The sequence below is a fragment of the Pelophylax lessonae genome (assembly GCF_965119305.1).
Source record: "Pelophylax lessonae genome assembly, chromosome: 1".
In the NCBI taxonomy this organism is placed as follows: Eukaryota; Metazoa; Chordata; class Amphibia; order Anura; family Ranidae; genus Pelophylax; species Pelophylax lessonae.
This window is the reverse complement of record NC_138768.1, coordinates 370,168,407-370,188,487: the sequence shown is the minus strand read 5'-3', so window position 1 is coordinate 370,188,487 and position 20,081 is coordinate 370,168,407. Positions and strand designations below refer to the sequence as shown.

The 20,081-nt window shown below is 38.0% G+C and overlaps 1 protein-coding gene across 3 annotated transcripts in view; it reads right to left on the bottom strand.

The window, feature by feature from the left end:
* The window catches only part of TRPM3 (transient receptor potential cation channel subfamily M member 3), a 552,760-nt gene that overhangs the window by 232,160 nt on the left and 300,519 nt on the right, over nt 1-20,081 (bottom strand). For all 3 annotated transcript variants that reach the window (XR_014225124.1, XM_082252764.1, XM_082252765.1), the window contains exon 7: nt 481-655. Coding sequence is in view for 2 of the 3 variants with exons in the window: in XM_082252764.1 (XP_082108890.1) it covers nt 481-655 (175 nt within the window). In the remaining variant the exon portion in view is untranslated. The remainder of the gene's footprint in view (nt 1-480; nt 656-20,081) is intronic.

The window sequence follows — 20,081 nt, the reverse complement described above, 5'->3', positions numbered from 1 at the left end:
CTTCTGGGCAAAGCAGTGAGCAAATATTACATCTAGCAGAGAATTACATTTCTGGGGGAGTTCCATAAAACAAGGGAGCAAAAAAACCCAAGTGGCTGGCACTAAATTGAGTTACATAGGTAGTAGTTTTCTATACCATTGAATTACAAAATGGCTTGTGTTGGAAATATACAGTATACACTACATTTTTTTTTTTTTTTAAATAAACGCATTGCTTTCCTATAAGCATAAAAATTCAGTGCAGGCATTTTTTTCACTGTTTCACTTGCATTATTCTATTATTTTCTTTTTTACCAATATGCCTGTTTTTAAAATGTTGAGTCTGCCCTAATACATTACCTACATGCATACAGATAAACTACTGGTCTGGTGACAGTGATTTATTGTTCAATATTATATAAATACTGTAACAGATGTATTCATACATTTTATTATGTCATTTATCACATAAGTATATCACAAGCTAAAATATCTGCCTACCCTCCTTCTTCTGAATATTTATGACCAAAGGCAAGGATATCAGATGCACGTCCACTTCCATCACACACCACAACAGGAACTGGTGGGCTGTCACGAAGATATTCCAGGACAATCGATATCACATTCGGCCCACCTTCCACAATAAGAGCCACCACTGGAACTCCTTGACCAATTCCTGTAAAAGCACAACAATAGCCATGTCCCCAACATGACATAAATAGATTATTTAACTCCTGTTGTGTTTCAAGTGATAAATATTATACTGATAAAAATGCTGATAGTTTTATTTTTATATATATATATATATATATATATATATATATATATATATACATATATATACACAATTATATTCATTTAAACTTTAATAAGCTACTAGTTAATTTGAAAAAAACATTTCATGAGAAAAATTTAAAGGATACCATTAATGGCATGTTATCATGGAAATGCTGCTTGCCTGGTTCTCATGGCGACTCTCTGGCTTCAATACAACAGCTTTGATTTACTAAAATTGGATTTTTGTCCTACCTTTAAAATCCTTTTCTTGAAAGTACACTACCAGATACAGGTTCTTTAAGTCTTTAAGACCACTGGTTTATACAGCTGCCTTCGGGTGATTGCAAACTAGTAAATTAAGCTGTAAGGACAGTGCTGTATAGTCCCTTCTACTCTCAGCAAGCCTCATGTTTTTTTTAACCACTTTACCACCGGAGGATTTTGCTGTCTTACGTCCAGGCCACTTTTTGCGATTCGGCGCTGTGCGACTTTAACTGACAATTGCGCGGTCGTGCGACGCCGTACCCAAACGAAATTTACGTCCTTTTTTTCCCACAAACAGAGCTTTCTTTTGGTGGTATTTGATCACCTGTGTGATTTTTACTTTTTGCGCTATAAACAAAAAAAGAGCGTTTATTTTGAAAAATAACAATATTTTTAACATTTTTTTATATGAAATTCCCCCAAAAAAGATGTAAAAACCTATTTTTTTTTAAATTTTTGGCCAATTTGCTTTCTGCTACCTATGTTTGGTAAAAAAAAATCACAATAAGCGTATTTTGATTGGTTTGCGCAAAAGTTATTGCGTTTACTAACAAAGGGAAAGATTTCTGTCATTTTTGGTGGTTTTTTTTAACACGTAATGGCGGCGATCTGCGTTTTTTTTTGCGGTACTGCGACATTGCGGCGAACAGATCGGACCCTTGACTGGCATTTTTGACACTTTTGGGGGTACCAGTGACATTACTTCAGTAATCAGTGCTATATATATGCACTGTTACTGTAAAAATGACACTGGCAGGGAAGGGGTTAATTTTATTGGAGAGGGAGGGGTTAATGTATGCCTGGTGCTTACTGACGTGTGTGGGGGGAGGTGACTGAGTGAGTCATGGACAGATCGGATGTCCAGCTATGCTGAACACTCCGATCTGTCACTCCCTGTCACTATGGAGATCCGCCCGCTTGTGTTTACACAGGCGGGCGGATCTCCACACTAGATCCCCGACGATCGGGGAAAGAGCGGCGGCGATCGCCGCTGCTCCTCCCCTGGCCCGACTCCCGCTGTGACTGAAAACAGCGGGAGCGAGCCTCCGGCGGTGTGCAAGCGCCGCCCAGAAGGGGGAGTGTCTGACGACGTAGTACTACGTCGTCAGACAATAACGAGCCACTCTGCCGCAGTAATATTACTGTGGGCGGTGGTAAAGTGGTTAAACAAGCAATACTGGATCATACAAAACACAAGGGAGGGAGCCCATTTCCTGTAATATACTTCAAAAAAGAATTTATGTGTAAGACAAAATCCTGTTTTCTTAATTATACATAATTATACATTACAGGATAGAGGCTCTTAAAGACTTAGACAATTGGGGCATCCAAAAGCAATTCACCTGAGGGGTGGGCAACAGTAGACTAACAGTAACAGGCCCTTATACACATGAGTCAAGGAAGAGCTTAGAAGAACTCAGAGAGTCCTTTACAACCAAAACTAGCATCAGAAGAGGTCTGAACCTACATCAAGAAAAGCGTAACAATTTTGTGAACCGAAAACAAAGGGGCCCCCTTGCAAATCTAGCACAAAATGTCTGATGCTAAAAAATTCATGAAGAACAAGCAGATCTTAGAATGTACTCTGACAGGAAACCTTATTATTTAAACCATAAATGTTGAGACATTTTATCCACCTGGAAACAGTGAGCCGTAAGTCAGGCGGTCCCCTGTGGGGACCTTCAGGAATGACAAAGAATGAATCCAAATGTCTAAAAGAAAGTATAGCAGAAAGCAAGACCCAAACAGGGTGTACCATGTCAAAACTGTGGACAGAAATCTCACTAGGATGTTTTGGTTAAGGTGGAATTAGGAAACTACCTTAGGAAAAAGGGAGAACTCCAGACAGCCTTATCCCTGAATAAACACAGGATAGTATCGCTAACCCAGACACTCACCTTGCAGAGGAGATAACAATGCAAGACACAAATGTTATAAGTGAAGGTATAAAATGGGATATCGGTGATAGGTTCAAAGGGTGGGTTTTGCAAAGCCAACAGAACCAGTTTAAGATCCCATGGAGCCACTTGATAATGCCAACTGGAAGTAATATGAGTGACACTCTGTATTAATTTAATTTTCTAGCCTTTAAGAGCGTAGGGAGCCCAATAGGCTCTGTCTCTCAAGAATGGGGTTTTAAAAGCCAAGTCGTTAAAGCCAGAAACTGAGCAGAATAGTAAACTGGTCCTTAGGACAGAAGATCCTGAAGATCCAGGAGGGCCCAGGGAGAATCTGCCAGAAGCCTTGCTATGTCGATCAACATCCTACTGGGCCAAGCTGGTGCAATAATCCCATAGAGTCACCAGAACATCCACTTTAAAGGCCCAAGGATGCCTGGTCCTGGAAACCAGGAGGTGCTTGTATGGCATCCTCCACCTGCGATAGAACATGAAACACCTCCAGAAGAAGGGACTATTCTCTGGAGTTTAGACGCTGACCATTGAGGAAGTCTGACTACCAATTTTCCACACCTGGGAAGTGAACGGGAGTCAGATGTGGAATGTGAACTTCTGTCCAAGCCATGATCAGGCCTGCTTCTGTTTGATCTGCATGACTTATGGTGCCCCATTGATGGCTGTTGTAAGCCATGGCTGTGGCAATGTTCAGCTGAATCCTGGTTTGGGAATCTTGCAGCCAAGAGGTTCAGCATTAAAGGGGCAGCTGAGTTGCCCTGATCTCCAGAATATTAATCAGCATTCATCATGAGCATCATCCAGACCATAAATCCATCTATTTACCTAAATCCAGTGCTGGACTGCAGATCCGTCATGCCAGGGTAAGCTTGGTCTTGCTGGTCAGGTGCAGGGCAATCCAGGGACTAAGCCTACTTGTCCTACCCTGCTGGAATGCTGCAAAGGTCTGGAGTGAAAATGGATGTAAGGCACTGCCTCAAAAGTGGCCACGTCAGGTCCAAAACCCTCATGCAAAAATTCATGGATTGGCAGTTCTAGGACTGGTGGAAGGAAGATCCTGCACAAGGAAGTATCCAAAGTTAGGCCCAAGTAGTTCAGGCAATGTGTTGAATACAGCGCTGATTGCTTGAAGTTGGAGGGGACAGGCTGTCCATACAGCTTTGTTTCCCCCAGTGGTCAATCACCTTTCAGGCGGCTTCATAAGCCAATGGTCTAAAACTTAAAATCCTGTGTTCTGTAATGTATGTTTAGGAAAGGAATAGAGTCTGTTCAGTTAACAAAATGAATGTTTGAGCTTAGTAAACCAATTGTGTGTGTGTTCATGTCCATTAAGCAATTATGTGGCAGTAAAAAAAACGAACTTTACTAATTTCCCTCATACATTGGGTATTCAAAGTGAACACAGATTCACCTCACCTTATTTACTAACTTTCAAGTTACTAAGTGAACAGCCACACTGAGTCACTGACCTGGAACAAATATATAGAAAATGACATTGGACATTATGGACTTTCCTGCTCTGCATACTAGTTCTTGGTTGACAACTTAGAGAATAGATGAAATTGGATCAGGATACTACCAGGCAGTTTGCATTTCATTAAGTGGGCAGCATGTTTATTTTAACTTTAACAATGTTTTTAGTTGTATGCCTCTCAGTTGTTAGTATTAATCATTCCAACTTGGCCCACTGGAGGATATGACACATTTTAATGCAGAGAAGTCCCCAGGCATCCTAAAAAACTGATGGATATAGTCACTGAGCTAACACTTTATTTGTACAATACAACAGAACACGAGTAATTTGATTTGCTAAATGAGTTCTGTATACAGAGTAAAGGCACATTTGCATAAAATGCATTTAATTACCATATGGTTCCCTCCTCCCATATGCTGAATTAGATTTTTGTTATGCATGAAGATAAATAATGTTTACACAGACATAGAGACTAAAGTAATCGATTCTTAGGGGTTGAATCTCCTGGTAGCCATATGCAGATTTTGTGTAGGTAGTTATAAATTATTGTTTCAAATGTAATCACCCCATCTTGTTAAATTGTGTAATTTGTAAAAACTGGCACTTGCGTACTATACACAAAACGCTAAGGGCATATTTGTCTTTGCCTGTTTTTTTGTAGCCTAACTCCAAACATTTTTCCAGTTTTTGTTATAATGGGAAAGCAGTAAAGTTTAAATATCAAAAGAGAATATTATGGGAAAGCTCCCCAGTCAGGGTTTAGATAACGATAGGGATCTGACAGGGATTCTAACACTTCTCAGCTATATAAAATGCTGTTTTAATTACTGCGTATGTCTCAAATTACAGAAGGATGACCGGTGAAACATCTCTGCAGTAGAAAGAAAGAGACAGCATCAAAAGCCTAACAATGATCCCATCTCATCTCCATTCTATTCAAAGTATGGTTTGACTTAATTTTGGCTTTAATAATGTTACATTTGTGATTTATGGAATCCCAGTCAGATGAGTACAGCTAATATTAAATATTTTCCCTAAATATCTATAATTTAATTGTTTAAAAATACACTTTATTAAACATGATAAACAAGAACCACTTTACTAGATCTTATATGCATTTACGGAATCCTATGTGCATGCATTGTGATTGGCCATGGGCCAGTGTAACATGAGGCTGTTTGTGCTATATGGAAACTGGGTCACAGAATACAGATGCAAATGGGACACTACTTATAGGTGTCATTCAGATTTCATCATCTGAACATAAAATTCGATCTGTAGACAGGATATCTAGAGTACATTTGCTGCATGCTTCTCCTTCCTATATTCATCATTTGGTTTCCTTGTTTCATTTGGATGATCACCTCATTGCTTTCTATGGGCCTAATTTTTGTTTCAATTTTTATAAATCCTCTTAAGTTCAAAAGAGGTATTAAATAGATGTCAAATGTAAAGATAATAGACACGTGTGCCATTGATTTGTACTTCATCTTTGATTGCTGCAATTCCTGTTCTAGCAAAATTTGAAAGAATTGGTTATGATATTTTCTAGATATGTGTTTTTGTACATGTTCCCTAGTCTTTTGGTGTAAAGAAATATTTGACACACAATTCTATCCACTGCCTTACAAATTACTTCTGCTCATATGAAAATGCCCACAAACAAGTTGCAAATTAGAAAGGAAACAATGTGTTATGCATTTGTTTCAATAACTAATATAATGAGATATAAGTCTGATGCCAAAATGATCATACTTCAAAAATATCTGTAAACATTTATGACAGTTGTCACAAAGCCAAATAGTACAGTATCAGGAAATAATTCAAAACATTGCAGAAGTGAATAAGTCAAGACACTTTTTTTTTATAATTCACTAATTATAATACATCCCAAACTTTGCAGAATTAAACATTTTACGGATATTTATCTATTTATGAGCATCAGGTTGATGTACTTTGAGATGGCTAATGATGGAATGATGGTTGAGTTAGATGTCAGTAATGACAGTTGAACGTCCCTTTGCCTTCCCAGCCCCCTTCATATATTCTCAGGCATAGGATGACAAAGGGAAGCCCACGGGTCACATGACTTCCGTTAATAAAGCAATGGCCATCTGTTAAATGATGAATGCATGTTTATAATGAATGAAACACAAAAATATTCTTAACAGGTTTGGTAATATAAAATCAACAGATGAAACATGAAATTAATTCTTAAAACAGTTTGTTAAAAAATAAAAAGTTCCTATTACTCTTTCATTTTAGTTGTCATAGGTAGTGTACAATTATTGGGTCTGATGTGTTAGAGAAATAAGGAATTTCCACTGTGCAAAAGGAATATTTATTTAGCTAAGGGAATATGGATAAAAGGAAAAAAATACAATATTTTGCCTTCACATGATTGGACGATTGAAGGTTAATATTCACCTTATTTGCTAAGCTATGTAAATATTCTTTTAGCAAAATAACCAAGCTGTGTTTTGTGCCCTTCTTCTCTTTTTTTAATTAGAAGTGGAGAAAAGTGAGCTCAATGTAAAATTATAGTCATCCACTTATTACTTATGGCGTAAAAGATAAATTTTGACAATATAAAATCAGTTCGTTCGCACTGATCACAAATCATTTCTTTTTAGAACATGTTAATCATTTTATTTAGGCAAACAGATTACTGCCTTTGGGGCTATAATTACTTTGTTACCATACTGATTTATTTGCTTTGATTAAAGACGATGTTACATGGAGGCCCAGGAGTCCACTTTTTAAGTAAAATTCACTGTACTTGTTCTTTGATGTTCTCTAACTAATATGGAATCTGCCAACATGCTGTCCTATAATTGTTTTTTAAACAGAAACTGTAGGTGGTATTCTAGCAATCTGCTGAGGTTTATACTGTTAAATAAATTCAGGGTTGTTTTTTAGCGGGAACACGGGGGAACACAGTCCCGGCACCTCTAGCACTGTGGTGTCAAGGGGTGCTGGGGTGTGTTGGAGGGTCCATTGATGCTGGCTGCTATTATTGCTGGAGAGGGAATCTATTGTTGAGGGAGGGGTCTATTTCTGCTGAGGTGGTCTTATTTTGCTGGGGGGTCGATTGTTGCTGGGAGGGATCTACTGTTAAGGGAGGGTACTATTGTTCCTGGGTCCTGGAGGGTGTATTTGCTGGCTGCTGGGGGATCTATTGTTGGCTGACTGGTAGGGGTCAGACAACAATAGATCTCCCAGTAGCCAATGCTGGCTAGGAGGGGTCTAGTGTTGCTGGGGGGATCTGTTGTTCTTTGGGGGGCTATTCTTTAAAAGGGGCGGTACTAAGAGGTGGGTAGGGGGTAGAAGCAACGGATGATACTTGAAGGTGAGTGGTAGGGGCTGCATACAAGGGTGACTCAGACAAAAGGAGTACCTGCATCTAGTCTCTGAGAAAAAAATCCCTGAGTAAATGAATGTGCCTCCTGTGATCCTTGCCCAAAGAAGTTTGTTAATTTAAATTGCACTTTTATGTTCACTTCATGCATCCAGTTATTTCCAGGGAAATCTCCACCTTTGTATAGATGTTTGAATAAAGCACAGGTGCACTTCTGTTCACTTTAGTTAAAGTGTAGGGCAAAAGTATAAAAGCAAAACCAAAAAAAAAAAAAAAAAAATATTCAGTACATCTTTCCAATGCATACTGTACATGTTTCCCTGTGTTTTGTATATTTAAAATGTTCTAAGTACACCCAAATACATGTTGAACTTGCCCAAACTCCAGTAAACTTGGGAATTCCCATGCTCTCTACCTCTGCTGCATTGATATACTAAGCAGTGTTGCTGTTTCTACCCACATTACCTCTGTATGCTACAGAACACCTCATTCATGTAATGAAAATAAGGAAAGCATTAGGTGTTCTATAGTCCAGGGAGAAAACTTAACTTCTCCATAGATACAGTATGGAGGTAAGCCTTGCCACCCCACAACATGTAACTGGCTGATCACACCAAACTTTTTTTTGCTGAATATATCTGACTTCCAGTTAGAAGGTGGCTACGTTCATTCTCCATGGTTTCACTATATGTAGGAACAAAGCCACCTACTCTTGCTCCCTTCTGAGATGAACTAAAGACTATGAATTATGGCCTATGGAAACTCTATGGGCACTGTATGACTAAGCTCCTGTTGGAGTGAAACGTGTAACGAAGCCAGTGGATTTTATAAGGGGATATTAATGAATGAACCTTGGACTCCTCAAAGTTGAACGGATCCATTTTTGTTTCTGTGCCTTTGATGTGAATGGATCAAGGACCATTTTGGAGCCAGCAGCCTATAGACAATAACATTTGTAGTGCACATAGAGCCATGCATGTGGCTGTAACTAATGTGTACTGCTTGTTTCAAACAAATGGAAGTGAGAGAGAAAAAGAGAAGCTCTTGAGCTTTTAAGGATGTTACATACTGTAGTAGGAGAAAAATACAGTAAGAAATGATGTAATGAATAATAGATTACAGGGCCATTAGGTAGTGAACATGTATGAATTATTTTTGGACATATGGATATACAGTGGTAATCGAAAGTTTGGGCACCCCAGGTAAAAAATTGTATTAATGTGCATAAAGAAGCCAAGGAAAGATGGAAAAATCTCCAAAAGGCATCAAATTACAGATTAGACATTCTTATTAAATATGTCAACAAAAGTTAGATTTTATTTACCTCATTGAAATTTTCAAAATTACAGAAAACTAAAAAATGGCATCAGCAAAAGTTTGGACACCCTGCAGAATTTATAGCATGCACTGCCCCCTTTGCAAGGCTGAGACCTGCCAGTGTCATGGATTGTTCTCAATCATCGTCTGTGAAGACCAGGTGATGTCAGTCTCAAAGGTTTTAAATGCCCAGACTCATCTGACCTTGCCCCAACAATCAGCACCATGGTATCTTCTAAGCAGTTATCTAGAAAACTGAAAATAGTTGACGCTCACAAAGCTGGAGAAGGCTATAAGAAGATAGCAAAGCCTTTTTTAGATGTAAATATCCTCTGTTCAGAATGTAATTAAGAAATGGCAGTCATCAGGAACAGTGGAAGTTAAAGCAAGATCTGGAAGACCAAGAAAAACATAAGACAGAACAGCTCTCAGGATTGTGAGAAAAACAATTCAAAACCCACGTTTGACCGCACGATCCCTCCAGAAAGATCTGGCAGACACTGGAGTTGTGGTACACTATTCCACTATAAAGAGATACTTGTACAAATATGGTCTTCATGGAAGAGTCATCAGAAGAAAACCTCTTCTACGTCCTCACCACAAAAATCAGCGTTTGAACTTTGCACACGAACATATAGACAAGCCTGATGCATTTTGGAAACAAGTTCTGTGGACCGATGAGGTTAAAATTTGAACTTTTTGGCCGGAATGAGCAAAGGTACGTTTGGACAAGAGGCATAAACTGAAGGTTTTGCCATGGCCAATCTCCTGACCTCAACATAATTGAAAATCTATGGATAGACCTTAAAAGAGCAGTGCATGACAGACAGCCCAGAAATCTCAAAGAACTGGAAGACTTTTGTAAGGAAGAATGGGCAACGATACCTCAAACAAGAATTGAAAGACTCTTGGCTGGCTATAAAAAGTGTTTACAAGCTGTGATACTTGCCAAAGGGGGCAGTCCAAGATATTAACTCAATGGGGGCCCAAACTTTTTCAGACGCCATTTTTTTGTTTTCTGTTATTTTGAAAGTGTAAATGATGGAAATAAAATCTAACTTTTGTTGACATATTATAAGAATGTCTAATCTGTAATTTGATGCCTTTTGGAGATTTTTCCATCTTTCCTTGGCTTCTTTATGCACGACTTGTCAGGTGACTTGGTCGCCTGACAAGTCGCGGTGGGTCCCCTGCCATTGATTAGCACAGGACCCGTTCTAATAGGGGCGACACAAGTCGCTCCGACTTAGAAAAAGGGTCCTGTACTACTTTGGGGCGACCTGGAGGCGACTTGCATTGACTTCAATGATATGAAGTCCGTGCATGTCGCGCCGAGGTCGCGGTGCACGCTATGCACCATGACTTCACAGGTCGCCCCGGCAAGTCGTGTCGCCCCTGTGTGAATGGGCACTTACAAAAGTATGAAGGCAGACAATTAGTGAAATAAAGTGACGTAAACCTAAAGTCACTTCAAACATCCAGTCATATAGAATAAAAGATCACTCCCCTCTCTATATGTTAGTAAATAAGTTGCATATCAACTCTGGCAAATTACATGGTGCATCAGTATCTGAAATTACACGCATATAATCACAATATTGAATAATGACTTGAATCTAATGGATAACGGTCTTGAAAAACATATTAGAAGTGTGTAGATACAGTATACAAACACAAATCATTTACATAAACTGTTCAAAGAATTCCTTTTAAAAATACATAAATGGTTGCATATATTACACCCAAATAGCATAAAAATAGAGATTTTAACTTTGATTATTGCTGGCATCCTTCATATGCCAATACTGCTGTAGGGTTAACTCTCCTAGCTAAAGCTGTGTCATGAACTTTCTAGTGCTAGAGGGAAAACCCTTCATCCTCAAGAATTTTAGTACAAATCCACGTCTGAATCCATTCTGGGACCCTTAACAATATCTTGCAGCTAAAAAATAATAGACACTTTCCCAAATCCCCTAGCACTAAAAATGGCTAGATTCCAAAAAACAAGCAGAAAATGTTGCAGCCATAAATACAGTGCCAGAAGCATTTCTTAGACCCATGGTTAATATTTATGACTGTTTCCAGGTTTAAACTATAAATAATACAGAGAATAGAATACAAAATAGATATACGAGTTTGAAGATAAGTACAATAGGAAAGTCATAAATAAAACTTTATGGGGCGAATTTATAAAGCAACAGTTTGGCCTAAAAATTAAAAGCCACTCCAGGTGGTGTATCTCTAAATCATCCCCACACACACTGATCTGGTGCCAGCCCAGCTTGCATGCTCTATACTGAGAAACAAAGGGCTCTGGACAGCTGCACTTCTGAAAAATCCACTTTATTGAAGATAAAAAAGCCAAATGACTGCTGGTTAACAGATAAAGCAGGGGACAAACAGGTAAACGCATTTCATGCTTTTAGCAGCGCTTAGTTATTACCCATTATGACTAAGCGCTACTAAAAGCATGAAATGCGTTTAACTGTTTGTCCCCTGCTTCATCTGTTAACCAGCTGTCATTTGCCTTTTTTATCTTCAATAAAGTGGATTTTTCGGAACTGTAGCCGTCTGGAACCTTTTGTTTCTTAACAGTATGGCCTTACTACAGTCAAACCTTTGCTTAAAAAAATACTCCAGCACTTTTATAAAACTCTTTGTCTCCCTTGAACTGATATTCAACCTGGTGGTAGTCTGAAAAGACTTTAGCAGGTCAAATGACAATATCACTCGCTGAGAACCATCTAAAGACCACTGCAACTCCTTAGCATGCATGTTATGAATAAACTGTAAAATGCGGATACGGTGTAGTGTAATCACTACAATGTCCTGTACAGTAATCTCCCCTCCATTGCGGGGGTTACGTTCCGGACCTAGCCGCGAAAAAGTGAAAATCCACGAAATAGAAAAACCCTATTAAAATGCATTGTAGGCATGTTTTTTTTACTGTCACTGTACGTGTAAAAGCATTTTAAGGTCTTTAAACACACTTTTAAAACAATAGAAACTCATTTAAACACATAAAAGATACTGAGAGACAGAGCAAGAGCTATGGAAAACACAAAAATATTTCATTTTTAATGATTTATATAGTAAAATACAATTACAAAAAAAGAAACGCAATATACCGGGACCGCAAAAACTGAACCGCGATGGAGCGGGGGTTTACTGTATATACAATAGTTGATATCAATACCTACTCTCTGTTATAAATCACCCCCATGTTTAAAGTTCTGTATCCGTTAAAACAAGGACATTATTCCAGAATTGGTGGGATCTGGAAATAAGTTTAGATGTACTGCTATTCCTGAATTATGTATGTCTGCCAGTATGTTTGGCATCATGTCTTATTGTATAAAATTTTCTAAGCCAAATTGTTTTATGTAAATCTGCAACAGTATTTCCTGCTTCAAGCTAATAACGTTAATCCCCTACCTTGCAAACAGCAGTAATATTGGCCTCCTGCCATGCACACTTCTACAGTTGGCTTTTGGGCTACCTAACAAGGCTGCAGGAGACATGCCCAAATTTGATAGGCTCAACAGCCAATTGAAGGAGTGCACACCACAGTCTGACAATACTGTTATTATTACGAGGCAGTGTTAGCATTGCTTGCACACAACAGAAAGTACTGTTACTTGATCTACAGGTAAGACACTTGGCAGAACAGAATAAAAAATAATCGCTTAAGAAAACTACATACAATGAGACATGATACCCAACATACTGAAAATAGGTTTAGGGTTTACATAAACTGTAATGTGGAAAAAACTATTTTGTGGTAACTTTTGGTGGTGACCACCTTGGGCCTCCGACATCAGATAAAAATGCTATTGCCCCAAACTAATTTTGTTGTCATTGTCACTTGCTAGTGCTGTAAAAAGAGTGGTATTAAGAACATGTCTGTAATAAAAGCAGAGCAGAAAAAAAAAAATCTCTCTGCAATATAAACATTACTCTGTAATACTGTATGTCTAAAAGCCTCTGCAAACACAAATTTTAGATTCTCAAACTTTTTTTTAAAGTGTAGGAATCTTTAAACTGATATTTTGCCCTTGTATTATATATATATATATCCTATCAACAGATAGATAGGCAAGCACATGCTGTATATATATATATAGTGTTTTGTCAACAGTTTTGGGACACCTTTAATGACATCCCAGTCTTAGGCTATAGGGTTCAAAGCTTAAACTCTTCTGGGAAGGCTGTCTACAAGGTTTAGGAGTGTGTCAAAGGGAATGTTTGACCAGTCTTCCAGAAGCACATTTGTGAGGTAAGGCACTGATGTTGCATGAGAAAACCTGACTCGCAGTCTCAGCTCTTATTCATCCTAAAGGTGTTCTCTCGGGTTGATGTTGGACTCTGTGCTGGCCAGTCAAGTTCCTTAACCCCAAACTCACTCATCCATGTCTTTATGGACCTTGCTTTATGCACTGGTCCAAATCATTTAGTGGAGGGGGGATTATGGTTTGGGGTTGTTTTTCAGGGGTTGGGGTTGGGCTTGGCCCCTTAGTTCCAGTGAAGGGAACTTTTAAGGTGTCAGCATATCAAGACATTTTGGACAATTTCATGCTCTCAACTTTGTGGGAACAATTTGGGGATGGCCCCTTCCTGTTCCAACATGGCTGCGCACCAGTGCACAAAGTAAGGTCCATAAAGTCATGGATGAGTGAGTTCATGTTTAAAGTTCATGTGCATGTAAAGACAGGCATCCCAATACTTTTGACAATATAGTGCATATATTAATGGTGATTTAGGAAATTAAATAATAGCTTGAACACATGCAAAATACATAAAAATACATATTAATATTTTTGCATGATTCCAGTTTATCTGTGCAGTACCAAATAAGTGCTACTGCTACAAATTCGTCCATTTTTATAAGCAAACTCTTATTGTTAAACCAATAATTTGGAATATATTTCATTTGTCATAGCTGTTCTTTAAAGCTAGTTTTGATGTGCCTTATGTGCATTAAAAATCCCTTACTATTATATAGGATAACCATTAAAAAGACTACACACATCTGAAATTCAAATAAACATTAATCCTTAAGTGAAATGTTTAAAAGCACCCTGTATTGGTAATGGTTTAGATACTGGATTGTCGCTGTCAATTGTAATTAGAACCAAAGTAAAATTGAGCTTTTGAGCTCATACTGAGCAACACATAATCAGAAGCTTTAAACTAAGAACTGAACTTGTTACATCTCCTTATCCAGGCAGCCAGTATTTATTTAGAGATAAGTATCATTGAGTTTATGACCTTGACCTTGATGTATTATTGTGACAGTAATGTGTATTAGCTCAAATGGATGTTTTTATGTCAAAAGATAGTTGTATTAGTACTTTCCTTATATTTTCCTTGATGTAAGGTGACAGAGCTTTTTAGTTTAGCATCAGCAGATGTAAATACAGCATTATTTCACTTTCTCGGCTCACAATTCCAAATGGGAAATGTATGAAATAGCCGTTAACTACAATAGGTATTTTAATGCTTTTTTTCTTGTACAACATACACTGAGTTGGCGGCCACAAGTTTTGCCATTTTACTTCTCGAGTGTTGGAGCTTGAGAAACATTACTCAATAGTAGTATGCACATGTTAAATTAATTTTAAAATAAGGACAGAAATAATCAGTATAAATAGTTCATTTTTTAAAGCAGGCATTGCATTGTTCAATATAATGTTAATAATTTTGGCTGAAATTGGTTTACTATCACCAGGAATAATTATGAAAGGTATGTACCACCACATTGTACTGTGAGTGGCAGTGCTTTGCATGCTGCATCAAGTTGTTAATTAAGATTCAAGCTCTAGTGCACATGATCTGCAAACATTGATGTCAGCTAGAGATTGCTCTCCACATTGTGCTTTTGTTAATGTAGTTCCAGTATCACCTCCATTCCAATCTGAAAAGAATACATATATCCAAAGATTCTGTACAGCCTATAGTGGACCACTACAGGTATTTTTTTAAAGGAGTACACCCACACACTTTCTACAATTGCCCTCTAACCATCTAAATCTAAACTTGTGGTCACTAGTGTAAAAAGAGGAATGATCCTGGTCCTGGACAAATTTGACTTTTCATAATCTCAGTTTACCAGGTATTATGAGCACATGACAAAGTTTTGCTATACTTTGGATGTACTGTATTTTCTATGTCTCCTCTATATATTTTATTCTTGTAATATACTTACAGTATTTCTTTTTAACTTGCTTCTAGTGGAATTAAACCTATCCCCGGCCCTCAGAGTTCAACCCATGTCAAAGCCCTGGCTGCTATGCTTGGGTTAAAGGTAGTAGGGGATTTTCCTGCTTTCCAAGCATTGTGGCTATTTGGATAAGGGGAATCAATGCTTATCCCATCCATTCAAAATAAAAAAATAGATGGAGTTCTGCTTTAAAATAACTATCAACATCAATAACATTTGAAATATGCAAAAGCAATGCAAGGAAAGCAGCCTTTAGTGCTTGCGGTCCTTATAGTTATTTGTTATTGGCTTCAGGTACCTTTTCAGTAGGCAAATACCAACTTGGAGCACGAAAGATTACCCTCCTTCTGCCCTTTTGCACTGCTTTTGTCTACTAAGCCTGTCTATCAATATGAAAAGTCAGTAGGGATACAGAGAGGCAGGGTAATTCAACCAGTCAGAACACCTTTGGTTTTGGAGGTTTCAGATGGTCCAGATTCCAGAAGACATAGAGAGGTACATGCAAACATCAGAGAGTGACCACTTTGCATTCCTGTTGCAGGTTTACCAATTCTTATTGTATAAACGTAGAGTGTTAAACTGGATGAACAACAATGTAAATTATTAAAGAGGAGATCCAGTCTGTAACAAAAAAAAATTAAAAGTCAGCAGCTACAAATACTATAGCTGCTGACATTTAATATAAGGACACTTACTTTGTCCTTGGATCCCGCAATGTCGGCACCACTAGCTGATTCGTCAATTAGCTTTGGGTGCAGGCGCCGGCATCTGCATTAAAGAAAATAGGAAGTGAACCCTTTCAGCTTCACAGCCTGTTTCCCACTGTGCAAGCAGGAGTCATGCTGTGCTTTCGGAATGGTCCCATTTTTTTCAGGGACCTTTGTGTGTCCTACAAAGCAGAGGTGGGGAGAAGGAGGAGCGGTCAGAAATGTCATAGAGTGCCCTGACACGATCTTACCCGGAAGTGGGAGTGGGTACCCGTGAAAACCAGTTACCTGCTGCCCCCAAAAAGTGCCAAATGTGGCAATGGAAGGGGGAGGGTGTGAACAAGCGGAGCTTTCCCTTTTGGGTGGTGCTCTGCTTTAAGCACACAAAAATGAGTCATCTACAGTTGTTCCTAAAATATTTTTTCCATAATGACTAAATAACTTGAAAACTTTAAAAATTCACGTAAATTAAAGAAAAGATTTTAGCTGGTGCTTGCCAATTATAGACTTTTTTTGTTCTGAAATAGCAGTTATACATTTTGTTATACAGTTTAAAAGGAACTGAAAACACTCATCATTAATGAGATAATCATTCCTTGTAGCCTGTCTGGCATTGTAATGAGAATTACTGTAATTGTTGAATTCTGGATTTGACATAGCATGATATAATTGTATGAAAAGAAATAGCTAATTTGATAAATAAGCTTTCTTATCTGGTATCCAGCAGTCTCTGCTGAAGGAGACACAGCCGTGTATTTCAAATTCATACAATTGCACTTTGGAGGATTTTTCTTGATAGTATAGCTGTTTAATTACTTTATACATTCCTGTCCTCTTGACCTAAACTCAAATTGTAGAACATATCTATACCTCAGTATTTATATATATATATATATATATATATATATATATATATATATATATATATATATATACACAGCTATAGCAAACAAATTATTCATAAAATACAACATGACAAAAGCATGTTATTACTGCTTTTCATAGCAACTAATAAAAGAACTGAAAAAAGGCATATACACAGGCATTATCAGTAAAGACTTTTTTTTTTTTTTTTTTTTTTTTTTTTAGCACCCCTGATTTAGTGCACAGTATTGAACAAAAACAAGCTTTTCCCATCTTCTGCATTCCCCAAATCACACATAAAAACATTTTTTTTTAAATAATAATATATAATAATAATATGTAAAAAAAAGAAAGAAAGCAGGATAAATACATGGAAACAGCTTATCTGTATGCGAAAGATTTCAACAGCAAGCGTGACTGAATATTAGTTTTAATAACTGGTCATGGTAAATTTTAGGAAGTAGGGGGCATACTTCCTAAACCCAGATATGTTTTTGTGTTTGGACTGCAGCCAAAAAACGCTAGGGACAGGTCAAATGATTTATGTACATGTCACAATGACATCATTAAACTGTCCCTTAGTTCATAGACCTAATCTGCATAAATAATGCTGTATTAGGGCTGATATACAAAGGTACTGTATTTTTTTATGTCACAACTACTTGTCTCCACATACAAGCCAGTGGAAATTCAAAAGCAGCTCAAAGCAGTCCCTAGCACCTAGGAAGGAGGTCAGAATGAAAGAAACTGCATCTCCAGCACATTTCAAATGCAGGCTGAATGCACTTGAAAGCATGTTGTATTTGTCTGTTTATACATGCCCTTAGTATCTTTTTAGCAATGATATCATGTATCACTCCTAATCACCAGCTCGGACAGGACAGGCTGTGAACCTAATCTAAAACCTAGGAGACACTTAAAAGATCAATATTTAATAATGCAATAATTAGTTGCCAGAATAATCTGGGGAATTCACAAAGGCGGTCATAGACACCCTTTAGAATTACACTGGGGTGGAGTACTGAAAGTGTCAGAGACAGGTACATCAGGTCTGCCTTGCTGTTGATTGACAGCACATGGCAGTGGGCCGATCCATGGCCATTATTCAGTCCGATAGTAGTGTTTAAATCCACCAACTACTGTGTGCGGTCAATCAACAGCCATTCCGACCTGATGGGGAATCAGCCTCTTAGTTCCCCATGAGGCTCTGGCCACCCAGTGAAAAGTCATTCCCCAAATATGTGTTAATGCGTTTATTAAATTTACAATGGTTTTTGAATGAGTAAGGGTATTATGAACCCCTTACTCTTTTATGTGAGGAGAGGGTAGGATATTGGGTGTCCTGCTATTTTAAAGGGGGCTTTCTAATTCCGATAGGTCCCCTGCCCACAGACCCCCACAACCACTAGGCCATGGTTGTATGGAACAGAGTTATTTTTGAGGGCATGTGGCCTAGTATAGTTCATGTGGGGGTGTATGCTCATTTTCCCCTGCATGCACAGATAAGGGATATGGATATTGGGGGAGCATGTTTTTTTCTTGTTTTTCTTTTTTGCATGGTGTACCCCATGACACATCACCAGAGCCTTGTAAATGTCAGTTTTAATGTACTTGGATGTATACATCACAAAGATCACTTGGCATGCAGACAAGAGGCATCCTTCAAGTATGAACTTCATTGAAAGCTACAAGCCAGCAACTGCAAAGGATGCAGAGGCTTGTAGTTCATTGACACACAGTGTGTATAAATGATGCGGCCGTGTGGTGCTGATTTTAAAAAGTGAAAGAGGTTTCCTGTACTGCTGCCACAGGGAGAGAGGGCAGCGGGCAGTGGCTGCAGCATTTGGAACATGTTACATGTTCCACCCTAAAAATGGGTGGAACATGTAACATGTTCCCAAATGTGAGATTATCCTTAAAGCCTTAAAAAAAAAACACTACTCCCCACCAAAGCAAATTTTTTAAAAGGTTGCTTTGGTAAATGTCCCATAGGGCACTATCTACTTCCCATGCCCTTTGTGTGACAATTGCTTGTCTAATAGCCAAGAAAATTGCATTATGGGTTTCTAAGACTGGACTCCGACTGATTTCATTAGGGTATGAATTTGACATCTTAACTTAGGTATGTTTGGCTCATCAGTAGCATTGATGATCTATTCAGAGAAAACATAACATCCATCTAGGCTTCTTTATGGTTATTGCAGGCATGAAATATACTGTATAGGAATACAATGTTCACAAGTTCCACAAGTTCCAATATGTCAATCTACCATTTACATTCAATGTTTCTTTTATACACAATGTAGATTGTAGAAGCAGTGAAAAAGCAGAGAAGCAGAAAAAACTCATTACATGGAAAAAATGGACTCTTGCTACTGACTCTACCATTTTGTAAAAAATAATCCTCCAGTCTTCCTTAATCTTTATCCTCCATTTCCTACTCTTAAGCAATAGAGGTAGCACAATATGCATTGCAATTATTTAAAATATTTAAATACACCAAATAATGCGCTTGTGCATTTATAATTTGTATTTTTTAAATGTAACTAGTGAAATTGCCTGAACTTGACATGATATCAGACTCTTGTAATCCTCTTTACAGTAGAACTGTATGCTGACAGATGGAAGGGGTAGCGCTATCGGTCAGTCTGGTGTAGTGCATGCAAATATTCTGATAAGGAGCATGATGAGGGGAAAGCAAGGGATGAGATAATTAGTCTGTTGTTCCAACACAGCCAGGTGGCAGGGAGGTAACATAACTGTATAAGTAAAAGAATATCTAAACCCAGGAACCAAAATGGAATATATTGCAGCTTATCAGTTCTTAGATGTGGTGGCTGTGTCAGTTTTCATTTTTGATGCTAATAACATTTTTTGAGCTAGAAGAAAAAAGACACGTTGATCTTTACAGAAATGCAGTGTCCTTGTCAAGTAAACAGAAAGCACAAACAATGTTATTTTCCCTCTGTATACTTTTAACCCTCCACTTATGCATATGAGGAGAGGAAGACAAGACGTAACTGAAGTCCAGCATGAGTGGCAACCATAGTTCGATCCATAGACACAGTAGAGTGAGTGAGAAGGATCACTGAGTAAAAAGGAAACAAAAGCCTAAGGAAAGAAACTAATGTAGTCACCTCAATAAAAGACTGGTAAGTTGCAACAATAATGTTTTGTTTAGGGGTTTACATATTCTATTCTGCCCCTA